The following is an 18,127-nucleotide window of genomic DNA, read 5'->3' on the forward strand; positions in this document are numbered from 1 at the left end:
CAACAGGATTCAGATGCACTTGGCCCTGATCCAGTTTGCTAGTGCTCTCAGCTGCCTTTCATTTGCAGTTTCAAAAGTGACTTAAGAGACCCATGGCATCAGCTTTATTCTATGAAAGATCAGCCTTCTTCAGATCTTTCTGTCCTTTGGCTTGCATTTTCTGTTTTCTGTATTCAGCTACAGCCTACACTTCTAAAACATTACATCTTCTAGTTTCAGATTTGTTTAACTTGAGTGAAGCTGAAATGTAGACAATTATATGAATACAGCCATCAGGTTCTGTATCAGTCACGTAGCAAGGAACTGCTTTGTGTGACCACCTATAGATTATGAGCAACTCCAGCAGGGATTCACAGCCTGTCAGCTGAGGGTACCTTACTAAATCTCATGAGAGTGTAAGTTTTGCATGAAAAGCCTAAATTGTACGTCACTGCATGCTGTGGTTTGTGAAATCCAATGATTCCATTGTTCACTCTGCAGAGAAGTAAACCAGGAGCACATCCCACGTGGTTTTCACAGAACTCCTCACACGACTCTGCAGTTCAAGAACTGACCCTGTCCCCACCCCTGAGCACATGCATAACCCCCCCACATACACACATACTCCCTTCTGCCAAGAATTTAAATCAAAATCAAACACAGTTACAGCTGAGAGGGTTTGTAGGAGCCTTCTCAGAAACTGTCTGTTTTGGTTGCCTGCCAAGTTCCATTTTGTGTACTTGCTCCTAATTAAATTGTGTTTTAGTGCATTCTAAAGATGATGCAAAACTCTCCTCTTTAGCCTCCTGGTTTGACTGGAGACACGCAAATCAACAAACAAAATTTTATCTGGTTTTTTCAACGCATCTAATTAAATATTTGTCTCCACAATGCAGAGACCACTACTCCCATGTATATGTTTCAAGAACATTTTAATAAGCTAAGAAATATACTTCTGAATGATTTTCTGGCATTAGAATCCACGACTGGTGCCAAGTAGAGCCAAAAAAAAAAAAAAAACCCACACAAGGGAATCCTCTACGAATTTGGCAGGATTTGGATAAAACTAGCTCAGGCATATTCTGATTTTGGGGGGCAAACCTCCTATGTCAGGAAATCAAATTATCACATACATGTGGTTAGAAAAGAATGTTTTGTCCACTGAAGGCTTTTTGTTGGCTTTTTCCTTCCTGTAACCAACTAGTTCAGCTGTTTGGGGGTTTCTGTAGAGATATTTCTGCAGAGGATCACACAGTTATGTTGTGCCAACACTGCTCAGCTATGGAGCTACAGCCTGAGCCCCACCCCAGTACAGGCCTGTATGAAGTCCCCAAGGAGCTGGAGTCCTCTCCCACTTGCACTAGGCCACCTAAAGAATCTGGCACGTGGCTCAGAGGGACAGGAAATCTTTCTCCTTGGGATGAAAATATGTCAGTACAGACTAAGGTAACTTAGTTTGGTGAGGAAAGCAATAATTCTTTGCCCAAAGAAGCCTGGATCCCTATACAATCAAATACTGAAAAAATAATGTAACTCAGGTCTTTCTAGAAATTTCCCCCTACTTCAAGGTCTCTACTTCTTCAGATGAATGCACCCAAACAGTCACCATGAGTAACTGATTCTGTTTAAAAGGCAAAGTTTTACTCTTTTAAGATTCCAAGCAATTGCATCCACATTTATAAGCATAAAGTGATGGCACCAGAATCCATTAAAAGTTTCCTAAACCCAAGGTCTGGTATTTAGGCTTGCCCTTATTTCTCTGCTTCCCCTTTCATATCGTATCTCTTGGAAAATGAGAGTTATGTTTAAAAATTAAGTGAAATATAAGCAACACATTCTCAGTATCTGAAAGTGTCTATGAATTCAGTTGGTTTTGTTCTGGTTTACCTTCTCCTACTTTAATATAGATGTTTCTTGATATTTTAAGTTCAGTGAAAGACGTTACTGCTCCATATTCCTTCTGGGCCCACTGTAGCAGATGTTCATTTTTCTCAGGAAAAAACTTTTCTTCTGTTTCTGCTGACAAGGAGAAGTTTCCCTTCTCAAACTGAACAACAGAACCTACAGACACCTGGTGGGAATAAAAAGACATTTTAATGTGGTACATTTATCCACACAGACACGTAGCATGTTTAAGCAATGTAACCTGTCACACTCAAATGCAATGACTAAAGGTGATTATGGCCTATTTCTACTTTGTATTGTCACCACCTAGAAGCACCCATGCCACAGGCTGATTTCATGGAGCACCTCTACAATGCTCCTAACACATCAAATTCTGTGTAAATTCCACGTGTGTAGTCTCAGAGGATGGCACTGACACAACACATGCCAGGTCATGCTGGATTGTGTACTTTTATATCAGAGACATGTGGGACATTTTCATAGAGCTTTGGCCTAACTAGAAAAATCTCCCATGCATGAAATTCACAGGATTTAAGGACTTAATCGGTGATTATTTTGCAGGAATATTGAATAGATGTTGGCATTCCACCCTCAGAGACAAACAGTTTATCCAGTAAGATTTCATTTACACACTGTTTCCATATTTTTTTTTATGGTCAGCATCAGGGTAAAGCAGCATCAGTGTGTCTTTTTAAACATTTCAGGACAGCATGAGAGAAAATATTATTCCTTCTAAATAACAATCAAAGAAATGGATTACCTTGCAATAAGAGATTTTTGCTGATTTGAGATAGTTAAATGTATGCTAACACAACAGCTGTCTTCCTCAGAATACACTTGTTTTTTCATTTATTACCAATTAAAACTTGAAAACCTTTTTCATCATCCTGCAGCATGACAAATGTCTTCCTGAGGGACAGATCCTATCAAAGTGGCCACGTGCTACAAGGGAGGAACCGAGAGGCTGAAAGCAGAGCAACTAAAAAGTCTGGCACAAGCATCCTCACTAAGTGATCATACAGTAAACATCTTTAAACAAACATGAAGCTTATCATATTTATTTTTTTCAATCAAATACTAAAGTTTTTTGGAAATCCTGGTTCCACTACCCAGGTTTTAGAAAGGACTGCAGAGTTCTGCTGTGCTTGCCAATGTTGGGGTTTTTACTACACAGACCTAAGGCAAGGTTAAGTGAGCCAAGCACGTTATTTGTTCTGGAAAGAATTCAACAGACCCTTCCAAAAAAGGCAACCATCACTGTTTCAACACCTGCCTTGAACATTAACTACTTACTCTTCAGAACAGATCAAAAGCAAATCTAACATGCTTAGGATAATGCAAAGCATTAAAGCCTAATAATGTTTTAAATATTTGGGAACTAACCAATTTTTATCTGAGCACTAATTACGCACTGATTGAGTGATTAAGAGACTGCTGCCACAGACACTCTTATCTCCTCCCTTCAACTCCTTTAGTGGTTACTTTCTGAGGTTGCAGAGAGGAAAAAGTGCCTCAGCTCTATTTCTTCCAGTTGTTGTGGGGACATGAAAAGGAACTGCACTGGAAACATCCTCTGCTGTTGAGTAAACCTACATGTCCTGTCACTTTTCTGAGATCAAATGAAGAAGCTGGACATGGAAAATCTGTTGGCAAGACCAAAAGGTACTGGCCATGACCACTAACCACAGCAAGCACCACAGTTCAAAGGGCTGTTCCTCAGAGGAAATGAGGATCAAGCATAGGATATTGAAAATATGCTAGCAAAACCTGAGTATTCCATCAAAGAACAAACCATATTTAGGAACATATTTTGGTTGCATACATTACTATCCTGTTGACCATTGGGGAAAACAGGGCCTGAAATTTTCTCTGCACCATACCAAGGCAAGGAAATATACACCTCTCATGCTGGGGCAACAAAACAAAACCAGCCTTTTTACATCCCTTAAGAAAAGCTCCCAGTCTGAATAAAACTGCCCTTGCAAGGCTGCCATGGTAGTTCAGGACATCAGTTACCTGGCAGAAGTGCCAAATGTCATCAGTTACCATTCCCCAGAGGGAACAACTCTCAGAACCAAACCTGAGTCATCTCAAATATATACAGTGGTGAGTGTGAATACTGCACACACAAAATAGCATATTCTGCTTCTTATTTTACCTATTTCCTTCTCTCCCTTTAAACACTTATTGCCTTTTTTTTTCTTTGAATCTGATCCAAGGGGATATTTACTTTCCTTTATAACATTTTAAGTATTTAACACAGTTATAATTCAGAACTCCCAAGTAGGAAGCAAGTTCATAACTCAGCCTTGAGAGAGAGGTGGGCACCTCTGGGCCATGACTCAGGATACAAAGGTCAGTGTGCACTGCCAGCCAGCATGAACCAATCCCTCCCCTCACAACAACAGCTACACCACTACCCATCCACGGCCTGCCAGCACAAGGACCACCTGATCACCCCTAAAGCCATGATGGAGGCATATGTACCAGGAGGAAAAGAAGCAGCATCCTTCATACCTGTGTAGAACATGTAGGAGAGGAGTATATCTGCTCAGAATAAAATGAGAATATTTGAACCAACTACTGGAGCAGCCTACATAGAGATCAGAGTCAGCTGGTGTTTGTTGGTATTGTACTTTGATGTAATTTCATCCTCTTACAAAGGAAAAATAAAGCCACAGGTGGAGAAATATCAGGTATTCCAAAACTCAAAAACGTATCTTTTGTTGTTCATAAACCCATATACAACATACTTTAATCATCAAAAGAACAATTCTCTTCAAGTGAATAAGAAACATGCTGCTTTTGAAATTCCATGCCACACTTGTGCATCACCTATCAAATCTGCATAGTCCTTACAGCCACAGAGGTGTGATGGTTTCAGGCAATGACAAAATTTTTCATTTTCGTGTTCTCAAGACCACATGCAGTCATCATAAAATTCCACTTCCAGTTCTCACATTTTTGAAAACATACACATAAGGAGCATTATCTTAAATACATTTTAGATTTTAATTCAACTTCCTGGAAGATAGTCAGTTTTGCAGCTACCAAAGATCCTTATGTAATTAAGGCTGTTCAATGTTTTCTCAGGATGAAAGCAGAACCTTACAAGATCAGAGAACAGACTCCTGCACATCTTCATATCTTTATATATGTAGGAAAAAGATCCTGGGATTTTCTATCAAAGGTGAATCTGTGTCAAATCAAGTGGAACTTTCAAAACCCCTAAGGAACAGTTACTAGAATGATAAAGAAACAAACAAGAAAATCTGCGGAAAGGGGAAATCTGGTACCAAGGTTTAAGGCTCAGCAGGAGTTTAATAATTGCACACAGGTAACTGCCCACTTAATTTAACAACATCTTAATAGACTCAACATAACACTTGTTTGGTATGAGCAAAATAAGGTAGGAGAAGCTTTTCCAGGGATTCTGTTTCAAGTTAGAGGCAATTTAGTGGAAGAAGTGAGAGAATTAAAGCCTATCTATGCAACTGCAGCTATAGTTTCCACTGGAATCAGTGACTCAGTAATAACCTGTTGTGATTTATTATCTCCACATCACTAACACCAGTAGTCTGCCAAAATCCACTGCCTGCTTCTGTACACTTCCACTGGCTAAACCCCCTGTTTACTGAAGCAAGCAAAGAAAGGAAGGAGCCAGGACCATACAGAAAAGACCATCACAGGTGCCTGTTCCAGGTCCTTCAGCCTCCTGCAAGACTGGGTTGGGAATACACCTCAACCACTAAATGCCCAAACAGTCTTAGTTTCCTCACTCTTGAAGGCTGGATTAACCTAAAGTCCACATCTTCCTGACTAGCAGCTGTCTTGGTCCTGAAAGTGGTGGGTCTGGGCTCCTTAAAAGGACCAGGAGAACGAGGAATGCTTAGGAGCAGTCAGAGGCAGCAATGAGAAAGATCAGCAGGAGATAAAAGAGGCAGCATCATCAGATCTGGCCTATCCAGACTCCTAACACGACTTCTGGTTGGAACAATGACCCACAGAGACAGCCCACTCCCACAGCTGAAACAAACACCACACAATAAAGCTTGAGTTCTGAAAGCTGTCTTAAATCACATGGGATCTAGTATGAACTCTGTGACTCTTAGCAAACCAAGCTCCCCAAAAAAATGCAGGCCTTTGAAGTCCCGTGAAAGAAGAATCCAAGGCACAAGGACCTGCCTAGTTTCCTGCGAAATTTACTGGCAAGTTGGTATTCTTGAAATATTTCTGCCCAAGCTGAAGTGATTACAGTGAAAGCAGAGGATAGCTATACATCATAAAATTTCCCTATTTTGGGACATCACACATACAGAATGTTTTTACTATACTCTGCATATTCATTTCATGTACTGCATCTTGCTTCCTAAGCCAGAAATAGCACTTCTCTCCTGTCATGTCTTCCTGAAGCAAGCTTTGAAAAAAACCAAAACCTCAAGCCCCTGGATATTTAAAGATGCCTTACTAGGGTTATTGTACTCTTAAACTCCTTTTACATGCATCATTTTCAAGCATCTATTTACTACTGTGTCATTTTCTGCCATTCCTACTCCTAACCAAATCCTTCTGCTCCTTTACCAAGAATCACCACCACAGGTAGCCTGAGGTCCCCCTAATATTTCTGAGAAAAACCCATTTATATAGACTTTAGAAAAGCAGTATTTTGCCAGGGTTGAATCATGCCAGGAGACAAAGTCTACAGGGAAATTTACCATTGTGAAAAGCATAGTAAGAGTTACTGTTTACTAAGCACTGCTTTTAATTTGACACAAAATGTTAATTTTCACATTTTTTCAAATGGCAAGGAAAACAGTGTGGGAATGAGAAGGGAGAATATGAACTTTTCCAAGTGGAAAAGGGCAAGTACAGGATTATTTCCAGCTCCTGAGTAGAAGAACGATGAAGACTTATTTAAAAAAAAGCAAACCCAGGATTCTACAGTAATGTAAAGACCTTTTAAATTCCTCTTCACACTGTTACACAACACTGAAAATCTATGCTTTTACTTTGAATAGTGAAAGGTCACTATTTATACCAAATTTATCACTAGTCATGCATTTCCCATCCTTCCTCACTCTTCTCCTAGCAGAGTGCTCTGTTCACATCTGGGTCTGTTTAACCAGTGATTGGAAATTTAGCCTCCTGATTTCCCGTTAAATACTAGGCACAGGAAAACAAATAGCACTTGTTTTTCAGTGAATTTTGTCAGTCATCCAAGCCTAGTGCAAACCATAGAACAGCCTGTGGTTTGGTGGCAGTGACCCAAAATATGTGAACCATATTTTCATGAAGTGAGAGGAATAAACCAGCAATTGGCTGAAGTAATAAGAACATGGATTTTTCTTCTTAGAAATACAGAAATTACTAATAATTAAACTCTTCATTCTATCACTTCATCTTCTTTAAAGCTTTTATCTTTTCAAATCTCAAACCAAGAGCAAGTGATGTGTTTTTGTATTTATCATTACTGCTCTTGCTTCCTCCATTTCACTACCTTAACACACACACTCACTCCTAGCTCTTGCAAGTAAGGTTATTTGTTTGCGTAAGTGTTTTCTTATCCGTAACTTTTACTCATTCAGTTGCCTGAATAACTCAGACAAAAAGCTGAAGCATCACTTCTTAAATCACACATTATATAAAATCACATATGTAAATATTTAAGGGGCTTTTGGATCTTTTCTAACAGGAAATCACAAAGGATTGGGATCTTTTTTCATTGATTTAATTCTCACTACTTTCACTTGCTGAGTAAAGACATTCCTAGGCTATAAAAGCAATTGAAAAAGCTACCAAATATAAAGAAAAAAATTACTTTCTGAGTAGCACCTATAAAACCTTCTTTCTGTGCAGTTTCATAAAACTTCTGGTTTTCTGCCAAGACACGTTTGCAATAAACTAGCTTTAGGGAAGGAGAGAAATGACGACTTGATGGGAAGGAAGGAAACTATTTTGCTGTATAAAAACCTAAAAGTGGGGTGGTGGAAGAGGTCTGGTAATGTTTTTCGGCAATACTGACTTGCACCAAGACCACAGGTAAAAGCAGTTTCTACAGTAGTTGTGTAGCTTACATAAAACTGTGATGTCATAATCTAACCAGTCTAATCACCAGTGAACACGTTCTTCAACTTCCTCTCCCCCTCCCCTTTATAATGCAATTTTGGCATTTATTCCCTGCAGAGGAAAAAAAATAAAATGTAGCACAGATGAGAAGCATTTCCCTCACTGAACTGAACAGAGCTTCCCACCCATGCAATACTCTTCAGAGGGATGAGCCCACAAACACTTGAACAGAAAGGGCCCAATTCCCAAATTGCTGTATTTTTGTGACATGTACAAATATACAACCAGACCAATATGACTACATGCACCAGTAACTGAAGTGATGATTTACAGTTACTTAGGCCAGGCAGTCCATGCACTAACCCATTTCAGGTATTTTTGGATTGAAATGCCATGATACTAAGGTACATTTATTTTTAACACAATGAAAATAAACTCCAGACTTATTTTACCAAAATTACAATAATTTCACAGCATCACCTACTTCACCCATCAATATACAGCACCTCATGCAGAGTCTGAAAATAACCCGTCCATGCTAAATGTATTGTTAACACCACACTAGGCAGACACCACATATTCTTTTCTCTTTCTTGTGCACACACAGAAAATTTTTGTCAGGTTCTTATCAAGATGCCTGAATTTTTTCTAAAGACTACTCACTAGTTCTCTTTCTGATTTATAGATGGGGAAAGCACCCTGAGAAGCAAAATGACAACACAGGCAACAGAATAGTGAAGCACAACTTCCCTCAGCAGCCATGCCCTGTCACGATGTCTTCCTCCACAGTACTGTCACTCTGTGAGAATCACTGTGCTTCCATTCAGTAGCACTTTGGAAAAAACTCTTCATTAAAGAAATCCTGATGCTAACCCAACAAAAACTTTGGTTTATCTGGGGCATGCTACCTAATTTTAATGATAATTTATTCCACTGTGAGTTTAGCCACCAGTAGGCATTTTGTGCAAATGAAGCCATGAGTTGTTTCCATGAAGATAAAGCACATAAATCACTGAGTGAAACTGTGCATTACATGATAAAAGTAAATGCAAAACCACACATATACACCAAATCTACATGTCCATACTGAAAAAATGTTTACCAAGAAGGTAATTTGTGCTTCCCCCATACTATAACCATGCACCCAAAGCCTGGATTTTCTCCCACATTCATTTTAAGCTTCTTAACTGAAGGAGGACCAGGCTGAAGGCAAAAAATCTATGCTCAAACTATGTGATAAGAAGTTAAACTCAAGCCCAACTCAGTAGTACTGTATTTTCCCAGTCTTTTGGATATGTGCTGATTCAAGCTTTAAATATTTTCATCCTTCCCTGGGGCAGCTTAGCTTTAATGGAAACTCAAACAATAAATTCACAGAATGAAGGAAACAGACCATTTTGCTGATGAGGACACTGAGAACACACAGCCCTAACTCCACCTCTTCTCCAGTACAATCACCATTCAAGCTCAGCGTGCCTTGGTTTCTCCACCTGTACAATGCTAACAGCACCTGTGCTCCAGTTCATCATCTACTCATATCCTGAAGATACCTTTGTTAGAAATAACCTTGAAACTTATAATACAATTAATTTTAATTTTTATTTAGTTACTTACTTACTCAAAGCACATGTCCCTGTAACAGTTTGAGAACTTTATTATGATACTGTACAAGGAAAAAAAGAGCTAATATTAAAAACAAATAAAGAGTTAGGACTTTACTAATGGTTCCATGATCATTTCACTAACTTTTCACTAACATTTCATTAACTTTGACCTGGCTCTAGCAGTGTGGTCTTTATCAGCAGCAAGTCCCAGAAGTTGTCATTTAAATTTCTTTACACTATCTACCATTCTAACCAGGATTCAATCAACGAAAGTCATTGCAATTCATACTTTACATACAGTATATTAACAAAATGGTGAATGAATGTATTGTTTGGAAAGTCTGAAGGAAAAGCTGGAAAGTCAACTAACATCTTGCCTGAGGCTTCCATAGAGACAGACACAATAGTTATGACACTCCTGTGGTATGCTACCATGGAATTCATGGGCACTAGAAAAGTTTCTTCTGATTCTAAATCTTCCACGATTCAACATACTCAATCTTCTCTTCTGGCTATACATTTAAGGAGACTGAACAAGTCAGAGCCACAGAGCTAAGTATTTTTAAACAAGGGCTAAGGAAGCATGCTCTGCACTCTGCAGCCCTTGGAGCTGCTATTTACAGTCCTAGGGTCAGTTGTCTGGAACTCACTGAAGGCTCTGGCACAGAGGCAGGGAACCTCTCAGCAACTAGGGCAGAAGCAGGATGTCCCTCTGCCCCACAACTTACCTAAAACAAGAACCCCTGATTTAGGAAAAAGACAACCTTTCCTAGGACAAACTCAGGGGTTGCAAATTAGCACAGCTCAACACAGGCAAACAGCTCTATGCAGAACTAGAGCCCCTTGATCTCTGTTTGGCATACTGCACTTGCCTACAGGTGCTGCTAGGACTTCCTCCACATTTTTCATGTTTTCTGTGCCACATGATTCTGTGCTGTTTTTTCAGAAAGCTTTTGGGAAAACAATGCATTTGTCCTTGTGAGCAGAGTGGAACTGTGGAAAAGCAACAGATGGTGACCACATTTAAAGTTCTTCAGCCCATAACCTCATGACTTATCACCCCGAGATGCCCTGAGAAACTGGCCCATGAAAAGTGAGAAGGCTGATGAATCCATGGTAAGAGGCTGAAGTTAGCTTATGTTTACAGCAAAAACATCACCTTAGGGAAAGAACAAAGTGAACTTTAAGAGTGAGATGGATGACAGACACTAAACTGGGAGAGGTAAAGGTGGATCAGTACCCTGGCATTATGCAATCTCGTTCTTTGAGCTCTTTGTAGGAAAGAAAAATAGAAACCTTAACATGGTGGAAGGAAAATTACACAAATTTTTACAGCACTTAAGGAGATCCAAAATTGTTATGGAGAGCTAGCTATTCAGATGGATTAGGGATGGGTTAACATTGAGAGCCAGTTCAGTCCCTTGCAACAAAAAGGCAAGGTCCTGTGGGCAGCAGCATTATCCCAGCACCACAGGCTGGCAGGATGGCACCAGGCACCACAACATTCAGCCCTTACTGGGACCAGCAGAGATTAAGAGATAGAGTTGTGAGAGGAGGTATTTGATTTGAGTCCCCCCAACACTGCAGCAAATCTGTAGTGCCTACCAGGTACTCCTGCCCCACCTGAGAAACAGTACACTCCTCCCCGCAGCATCAGTGGCCAAGTTTACCATGGCAGTTCTTGAGGTCAGGCAGCTTCTTGCTTGGCAAGATCCATGACTGCTGCTGCTCACCTCTTCAAGCCTGAGCTTGTAACCAGAAGCACCTGAAACAGTTTTCTGCAGCAAACACTTATCCAATGCTACAGTTTTGGCAGTCAGAGCCTTAGGCACGTTCCTATTGCTCCTATGCCTTAATGCAGGCTGCTGAAACCCCACTGAGACAAACCAAGCAAGCTCAGCACAATCAGCTGAGCAGAAATGCATGGATCTCAGCAGGCCATCTCTCCACTCCCAGAGCAGGATAAGGGGAAAGGGGAAAACCCTGGGTGCAGAGGAAGAACACAAACTAGCTGAACAAAATCTAGCTGATAGGAAATAGGAGTGATGATGTGTGTAGGAGAAGATCAAAACTAAACTGAAAGTAAGTCCAAGGCTTTATTATCTGATGAAAGATCCTGCTTCTTTTGTTCAGGAGAGGAATGAGGACTTGTCGCACTGTTGTTGCACATGTTGTTCCTCAGTCATTTTCTGAGCAGACCAGAACTGTATTGGTTGCATTAAGGGCACTTAACAGGAAGATAACAGTCATGAGTCTCCAAAACAACGACGAAAAACCTAAGATTCTAAATACCTTTGAATAAAAACAAAGCCATATTCTTTGCACCAAACAGTAATACTCTGGAAACAGGACTGAGTCCTTTGAAGTTCAAAATATCAAGGCTACTCCTACTCTTATAGCTTGATGACAGGAAAAAGAAAAACAATTCCAGAAAGCTTGCAGTGTCCAGCAAGTGACAGAACTCTTGGTGCCCTTCACCATGTCACCACCACACCAGGTCAACTGAGAGAGCAGTGTCCCTTCTCAGAGTTCTAATGCTGCACCACTGTCCCCCTTCCTGTCCTGCTGATGACCAGTGACACAGCTGAGTTCCCCCTGGGTGCTGCAGAAACAATCTTGCCTACCACTGTCAGCTGTGCTGGAGGAGTAAAATTAAGCCCTATAAGGACACCGCTAAAAATAATCAAGTTTAATCCTGCAATTAGAGTTGAACATAGTGAAAGCTGCAACTTTCATAAAGACAACTCATGATTAGACATGATGTCATGCATTAAAAATTTAATCCAAACAACTTGTCTGTTTCACTACAAATAGCAAACTTGAATGTCCTGGCAAACTGTAAGGACACGATTTACAAATACTAGGTAATATTTGGATCTTGCATTATAAGCAGTGCTCCAGTCTTTCTGAGAAATAAAAATGACTTCATTCTGGGCTTAGCTCGGTCATTTCAATAGACCAAAACTTCATCAGAGACAAAAACTGGACATATTAAGCTTAATAGATACAAATCTTCGTTTTGGTCACAGACCACACAATTAGCATCCACTCTTAATATTTCCAATAGCTCTGAGGCTTTTTGCTTTATGGTACTGTTAAGACTTCCAATCAGGACTGGCAATTTGCTATAACCTCACAGCTTTTTGAACTCTAATGGCTGTTAGTATTAATAATTGTATGATGTGCAGATTCTGAAAAGCAGTTTTGCTTTCCTTTCCTTAAATTCACATAACAAGTAATTGGCTACTTTTTCCAAACTGCTTTGCCCTACCATGTAACTGTTCCCCAGAGCCCTACAATGAAACTTGACCCTCTCTTAACTTTTTTTAATCTAAGTTTGAAAATTTTCCAAATGAATGCCATTAACTCCATGCTTATGTGACAAGCAGCTATGACAGAGAGCAGGCTAGAGGACTATGTACACTTACAAAGAAAACTCTTCGGATTCCAGGTGCCAATCTTTCTGTTTTTAGCTTCCAGACCAAAGGCAAAGGAGAGTTGAGAAGAAACACCAGAGGCTTCTGATGAATATGCACTGATGAAATTGGATTCAAATGTAATGTGACCTGCAGAAAAACACAGAAATATGTGAATACTTCCTGGAATTTGAAACAGTGAATCAAAGGTAATTTATATATATACATACTATGACTTTTAGCATTCAGATCTCTTGACTCAAGATTAAACACTAATCTACTTCCACAAAAGTCAGTCAACAGAGCACAGAGAAAATAAAATATGAAATAGTTAACATTTGTGCTCTATGCTTGCTTGCAAAGCACTGCTAAAAAGAAAACCTTGGCAAATGCTGATGAAAAATATCTTATGCAAAAGGTCAAACCACTAAGCTGAGACTTGGAGAACAAGGAGCTAAAAAGAATTGCAAAGCAAACTCTGATTTCTGGTTTCTAGATGGTAGTCTAAAAGGCTGGCTTAGAGTATAAAACCTCATCTGCTGATTCTGTTAAGGACATAAATCTAGCCTGCAAAACAAAACTAAACAAACAAAAACCAGGAGAAATAAATCCAGAAACACAAGTGAGCACTACATTACTTTATGGAAGGAATTCCAAAAGAAATTTTAACACTAGGGAAAGAAAATGCCTGTATTCAGAGGTGAAAAAGATACACAGGGTAAATGATCTGAGCAAAGTGGACATCATGGAAGTGAGGCAACATGTTAGAAGTGGCTTTGAAACAAGCAGTTTGCAGTTGCTGAACGTCCCTCCTGCCCAGCTCCTCGTATCCCAGTACTGCCCTTCTAGAAAGGGTTCAGTGTTGGACAATACCATAACCAAACACACGACAGAACAGCCTGGCCTTTTTCAGCATATACAGACTTGCAATTGATATTACAGTGGTTTTTATGGCACCTAATAAGCTGTTTAAGCAGTCCGGATTTAGCTTGATACTTCATCCCACATTACAGGAAGAAATGTCTAGTGTGCATTGGAGAGATGATCTACCACAGACTGAGCAGGGAAGCTGCTGTCCCACCACACTGGTGACAGGCAGGTTCCCTGACAATCACAGCTCTTTCTAAAAAAGTACAGAGGAAGCAAACATGAACACAACCACCAGTTTGTGTGGTGGCAAACAGAAATGAGCACAAAGATAATTCACAATTAATTCTGTATCTTGCTAGAGAAATTAAAAGGATATTTGAGATAGAGAAGAGCCACTATGTATAGTTCCTTGCATGATTCTTATACAGTGGCAAACAATCATTAGTTTACCAGTAAAGTAAATGGATGAATCTCCATTAAACTAACTAGATGAAAGCTAGAGACTAAATTGAAAACTAGGTACCTATTACTGCTGAAAATATTTTCCAAAATAGACAGTAGGGTGGTTTTAATTTGGTTGGTTTGGGTTTTTTGCTATGTTTCGGGTTTTTTTCCTTTGGTTAGTTGGTTTTTTGAGCTTTTTTGAACTTTTTTTTTTTTTATTTATTTATTTCACCTTGAAAAGTTCACCATCACTATAAAGTCAAAGCCAGGCCCTGGTCTCAGGTCTGAGACACCCAGAGGACAGCAGAAAGACCTTTTATCACTACTTAAGAACTTGCAAAAAAGCTAGCAACCAGCTGGCTGTGCTCTCACACTAACTGGTAGCAGTTGCTTACAAACAGGATGCACCAGATTCTGAAATGCCACTGACCAAAGGTGTCTCCAGTCCCCACAGTGGCAGACATCACACCCCACACACACATCTCTGGGAGCATCCAGGACATCCCTGTCCTACTCTTTGTTAAGCTTGATTAAAACTTGTTGGAAAACTGAGTAAATCCATATTTGTACTAAAGCCAAGCTGCCTTAAAGAAGGAGCTCCTCTCATGGCCAGCAGCTGGGCAGTGGCAGCCCTGCCTGCAGGAAGGTCAGGCAGTGCCATCTCCTGCTCTCTGCAGCCACCTCTGGCACCACCTGGCCTCTCCAGCAGAGGACAGGGGGGTATTTACACATCTCATAAAGAAAACACCAAGTACAACAGACTACCAAGAACCACATTTCTCTCCATTTTCTGCCTCTAAAGAATAAAATACCTCATTTTAGCAAACTGCAGGGTGGTAGTGCTCTCAATTCTAATGGGAGGACAGAGACCTGAAATGCCAAACAGTCACGTTCTTAGCTACAGAAACTGCTTTGCTCTGTCAGCTATAGAGTCAAAGTAGTTCTGTTACCTGAAAATAAGAGAAATTATTCATTTTACAAGACTCCTGCTTTGTTGTTCTGTCTAGAAACGAAGAGGTCAAAGTAAAAAGGAAAAGGTGTGCAGAACCACTATTAAATTCATGACAATTAAACAGCTTTCATTAATTCTTGTGGCTTTTCAGCTGTAATCACTGCTAATTAATAATAAGCTGTTAAAACTATTAAATGTAATTACCTTGTTCTAAGCTTATGTTTTCTTACAAAACAATAAAAACACTGTAATCTCAGTTTAGTAATGTAGTCCAGTTATATCTTTTGAAATTCTGATCTCAGAAATATGAGTTCAAATTTCATGCTGATTTTTTTTCAGCTTCAAATGGCATAAAGTGCATCCAACATACTTCCATGCCCAATAATAACTGATTTCCTTTGATCCTAGATATTGATGAAATTACTTATAACATAGTTTGTGGGCTTAAATAACCAAGAATAAAAGCCATTAACAATACTCTTGCACTGGCCAACAGGAGCACTCAGCTTAGGTTTGCATCCTGGCCGTGTTTTTGTCAGAATGTCAAGTCAAAGTAAAAGATATGGCTCTTATTAGAAACTGCAAAATTTTTTTGCTATTTAAAACCTCTATTATTTATTAAAAGCAAGAATGATACACACTCTGAAAACTTCATCTCAGAAACAGCTAGGCCAAGTCCTTTGGATAATAAGGAAACTGAGAAGTACCTCTGTTTCAACTGATCTCAGACAAATTTGTTCAAAACCAACCTCTATCAGACAAGACAGATGTTTTAGACTTCATGAAGATTTCTTCCTGTTGTTTTAGTCACATGAGAGCACACAGAGCAATCATACTGCCTTAGTGAGAAAATCAGAGACTCTTTGCAACTGGATCTACTATCAGACTTCTTAGTTGCTATTCCCTCAGCTTGTAAAATTAAAGATGTACATAATGCACACATACATTATTATTTCCATACATGCATGAAAATAATCAACAAAGTTTGAGCTGAATGCAGAAGTGGTGATGTATCTATCCATGCCTTTGGCTGAAACTACAGGATAAATTATACCACATAATGGAATTTTCCTACATTTCTGCCTCAAAAGTGCAGATCCTTGGGAAAAGCTACCAGACTTCAACACCAAATCAACTTTTTCATAACCAAATTAAATGCTTCTGTGCAAATTTTTAAAATGAAGGTAATTTTGTATTACTGCATTCCTCAGTGATGCTCATGACTAAGCAACAAAACACATAATGCAAAATTCATGTGCCTAGTCCTAAACTTGAGAAAGAATACAGTTAATGTGACCGTGCTTCTGCAGGAGCCTCCATCACTATACTCCTTAGCATACATATTCCCTGCCACTACACTTGTTTACATAACAAAGTACCCAGGAAAAAACTGAATCTTGAGCAAAAAAACACTTGGCTCTACAAACTGGAAAAAAAAGCCCCAGAGCTCCATAGAAACTGCTGAGGACCATCTTGGTCATCATCTTTTTCATAACCACTTTCTGCTTCAGAACTAGCACTGCTGAGGAGCCTACCTGGGTAGCCAAATCTGAATGTGACTGTTCCCACTGAGAAACTGCACAAAATGAACACACACCTCACAGTGTAACCATTTCCTCCCTTATATTTACAGTTACTCCAACTTTACTGTCAGTACTCCATGACACACAGCAGTGGTATCTGTCATGAGAGACTTTCTTCTGCTTCTTGGAAAGTTTTCCAAGCAAACTGCTGGGGACTTAGCAGCACTCAAGATCTTTACACCAAAACCCTGCTGCTAAGCATTGGGATTTTTACACTGCATAACTACAGTCAGTGGGGATCACAGGGAAATTTCAGCCCAAGTACGGCAGGCATGGTCAGAACAGCTCACCAGAGAGGTGTTTATGTGAGGGAGAGTGGTTTGAACTGCAGAGTCCAAGTGAAAGCCTGGACTTTGACTATGCATCAGAGCCATTTAAATGCCTCTTCCCACTCCTGCTTCAGAGATTGAAAGGCTTAACAGGACTCTAAGGTGCTAAAAGTTATGACACCAACACAAGGACAAGTTCTTTAGCTGTGTCTTGCTGAGCTTTCTGCTGCCACAGCTGTGCTCCCACTGACTTGTCCCTTTGCTAATTTCTGGCATGGCTGCCTCCATCCACAGCACTGCAGAGGAAGATCTTCATCCCTACTCTCTCTACAGCAATCTCAACAAAATACCATTTCTGCTGCAGTGTCCCCACTGTGACTCTAGTTATACCATGTATTAGCTGAATCCCAAGTGATCCCCCCTCGCCTGGACAACTTTCTGTCCCATCTTAGCACAAAAGAGCTATTCAAGACACATCCTTCTCATGGCTACAGTTCACAGCATGTTCAGAACACAACACAAATTGATAGAAAGATATTGAATTGCTTTAAACCACCAGAAAAAAAAGTTTCTAATTAATAGCACAAGAGATAACTATAAATTTTCCCTTTCTTTTTGTATTCTCACTGGCAAAATCCATATTACTAAATATTTATGGAAGTCTTGCCCAGAAACTCCATCAGAAACTAATCCTATATGTGTTCAGTTCTGCAAAGAGTGTTTTGAAGACACGGTGTGAAACTCTGAACTCAGTGAACTCTGTGGTCAAGTTCCTAACTTTTTTCTGAAACTCCCACATAAGCTTTTAAAAAAAAATAAAAATCAGAGATCCAAAAAGGGGCATCCTCCACCCATTCCTAGATTTTCAAAGAAGCCTATAAAGTACACACATTTGGTACTTCTCAACAACATACTACTTGATTCAAAGTCTTGCGTGTCTCAGGCAGCTCTGTGACCAGTTTGATCAAACAATACCAAAAGAAAATTAAACCAGAATCATTAAATGGACTTGGGCATTTTTAGGTCACCTAGTCCATTT

General features: G+C 39.7%; 1 protein-coding gene across 1 annotated transcript in view; it reads right to left on the reverse strand.

Moving 5' to 3' along the window:
- Nucleotides 1–18,127, reverse strand: part of TGFBR3 (transforming growth factor beta receptor 3) — a 109,043-nt gene that overhangs the window by 34,105 nt on the left and 56,811 nt on the right. Inside the window, exons 4-5 of the mRNA XM_030953894.1 lie at nucleotides 12,983–13,120; nucleotides 1,867–2,050 (exon numbers count right to left, since the gene is read on the reverse strand). Coding sequence (XP_030809754.1) covers nucleotides 1,867–2,050; nucleotides 12,983–13,120 — 322 coding nt within the window. The remainder of the gene's footprint in view (nucleotides 1–1,866; nucleotides 2,051–12,982; nucleotides 13,121–18,127) is intronic.

This window comes from Camarhynchus parvulus, chromosome 8 (genome assembly GCF_901933205.1).
Source record: "Camarhynchus parvulus chromosome 8, STF_HiC, whole genome shotgun sequence".
NCBI classification, from domain to species: Eukaryota; Metazoa; Chordata; class Aves; order Passeriformes; family Thraupidae; genus Camarhynchus; species Camarhynchus parvulus.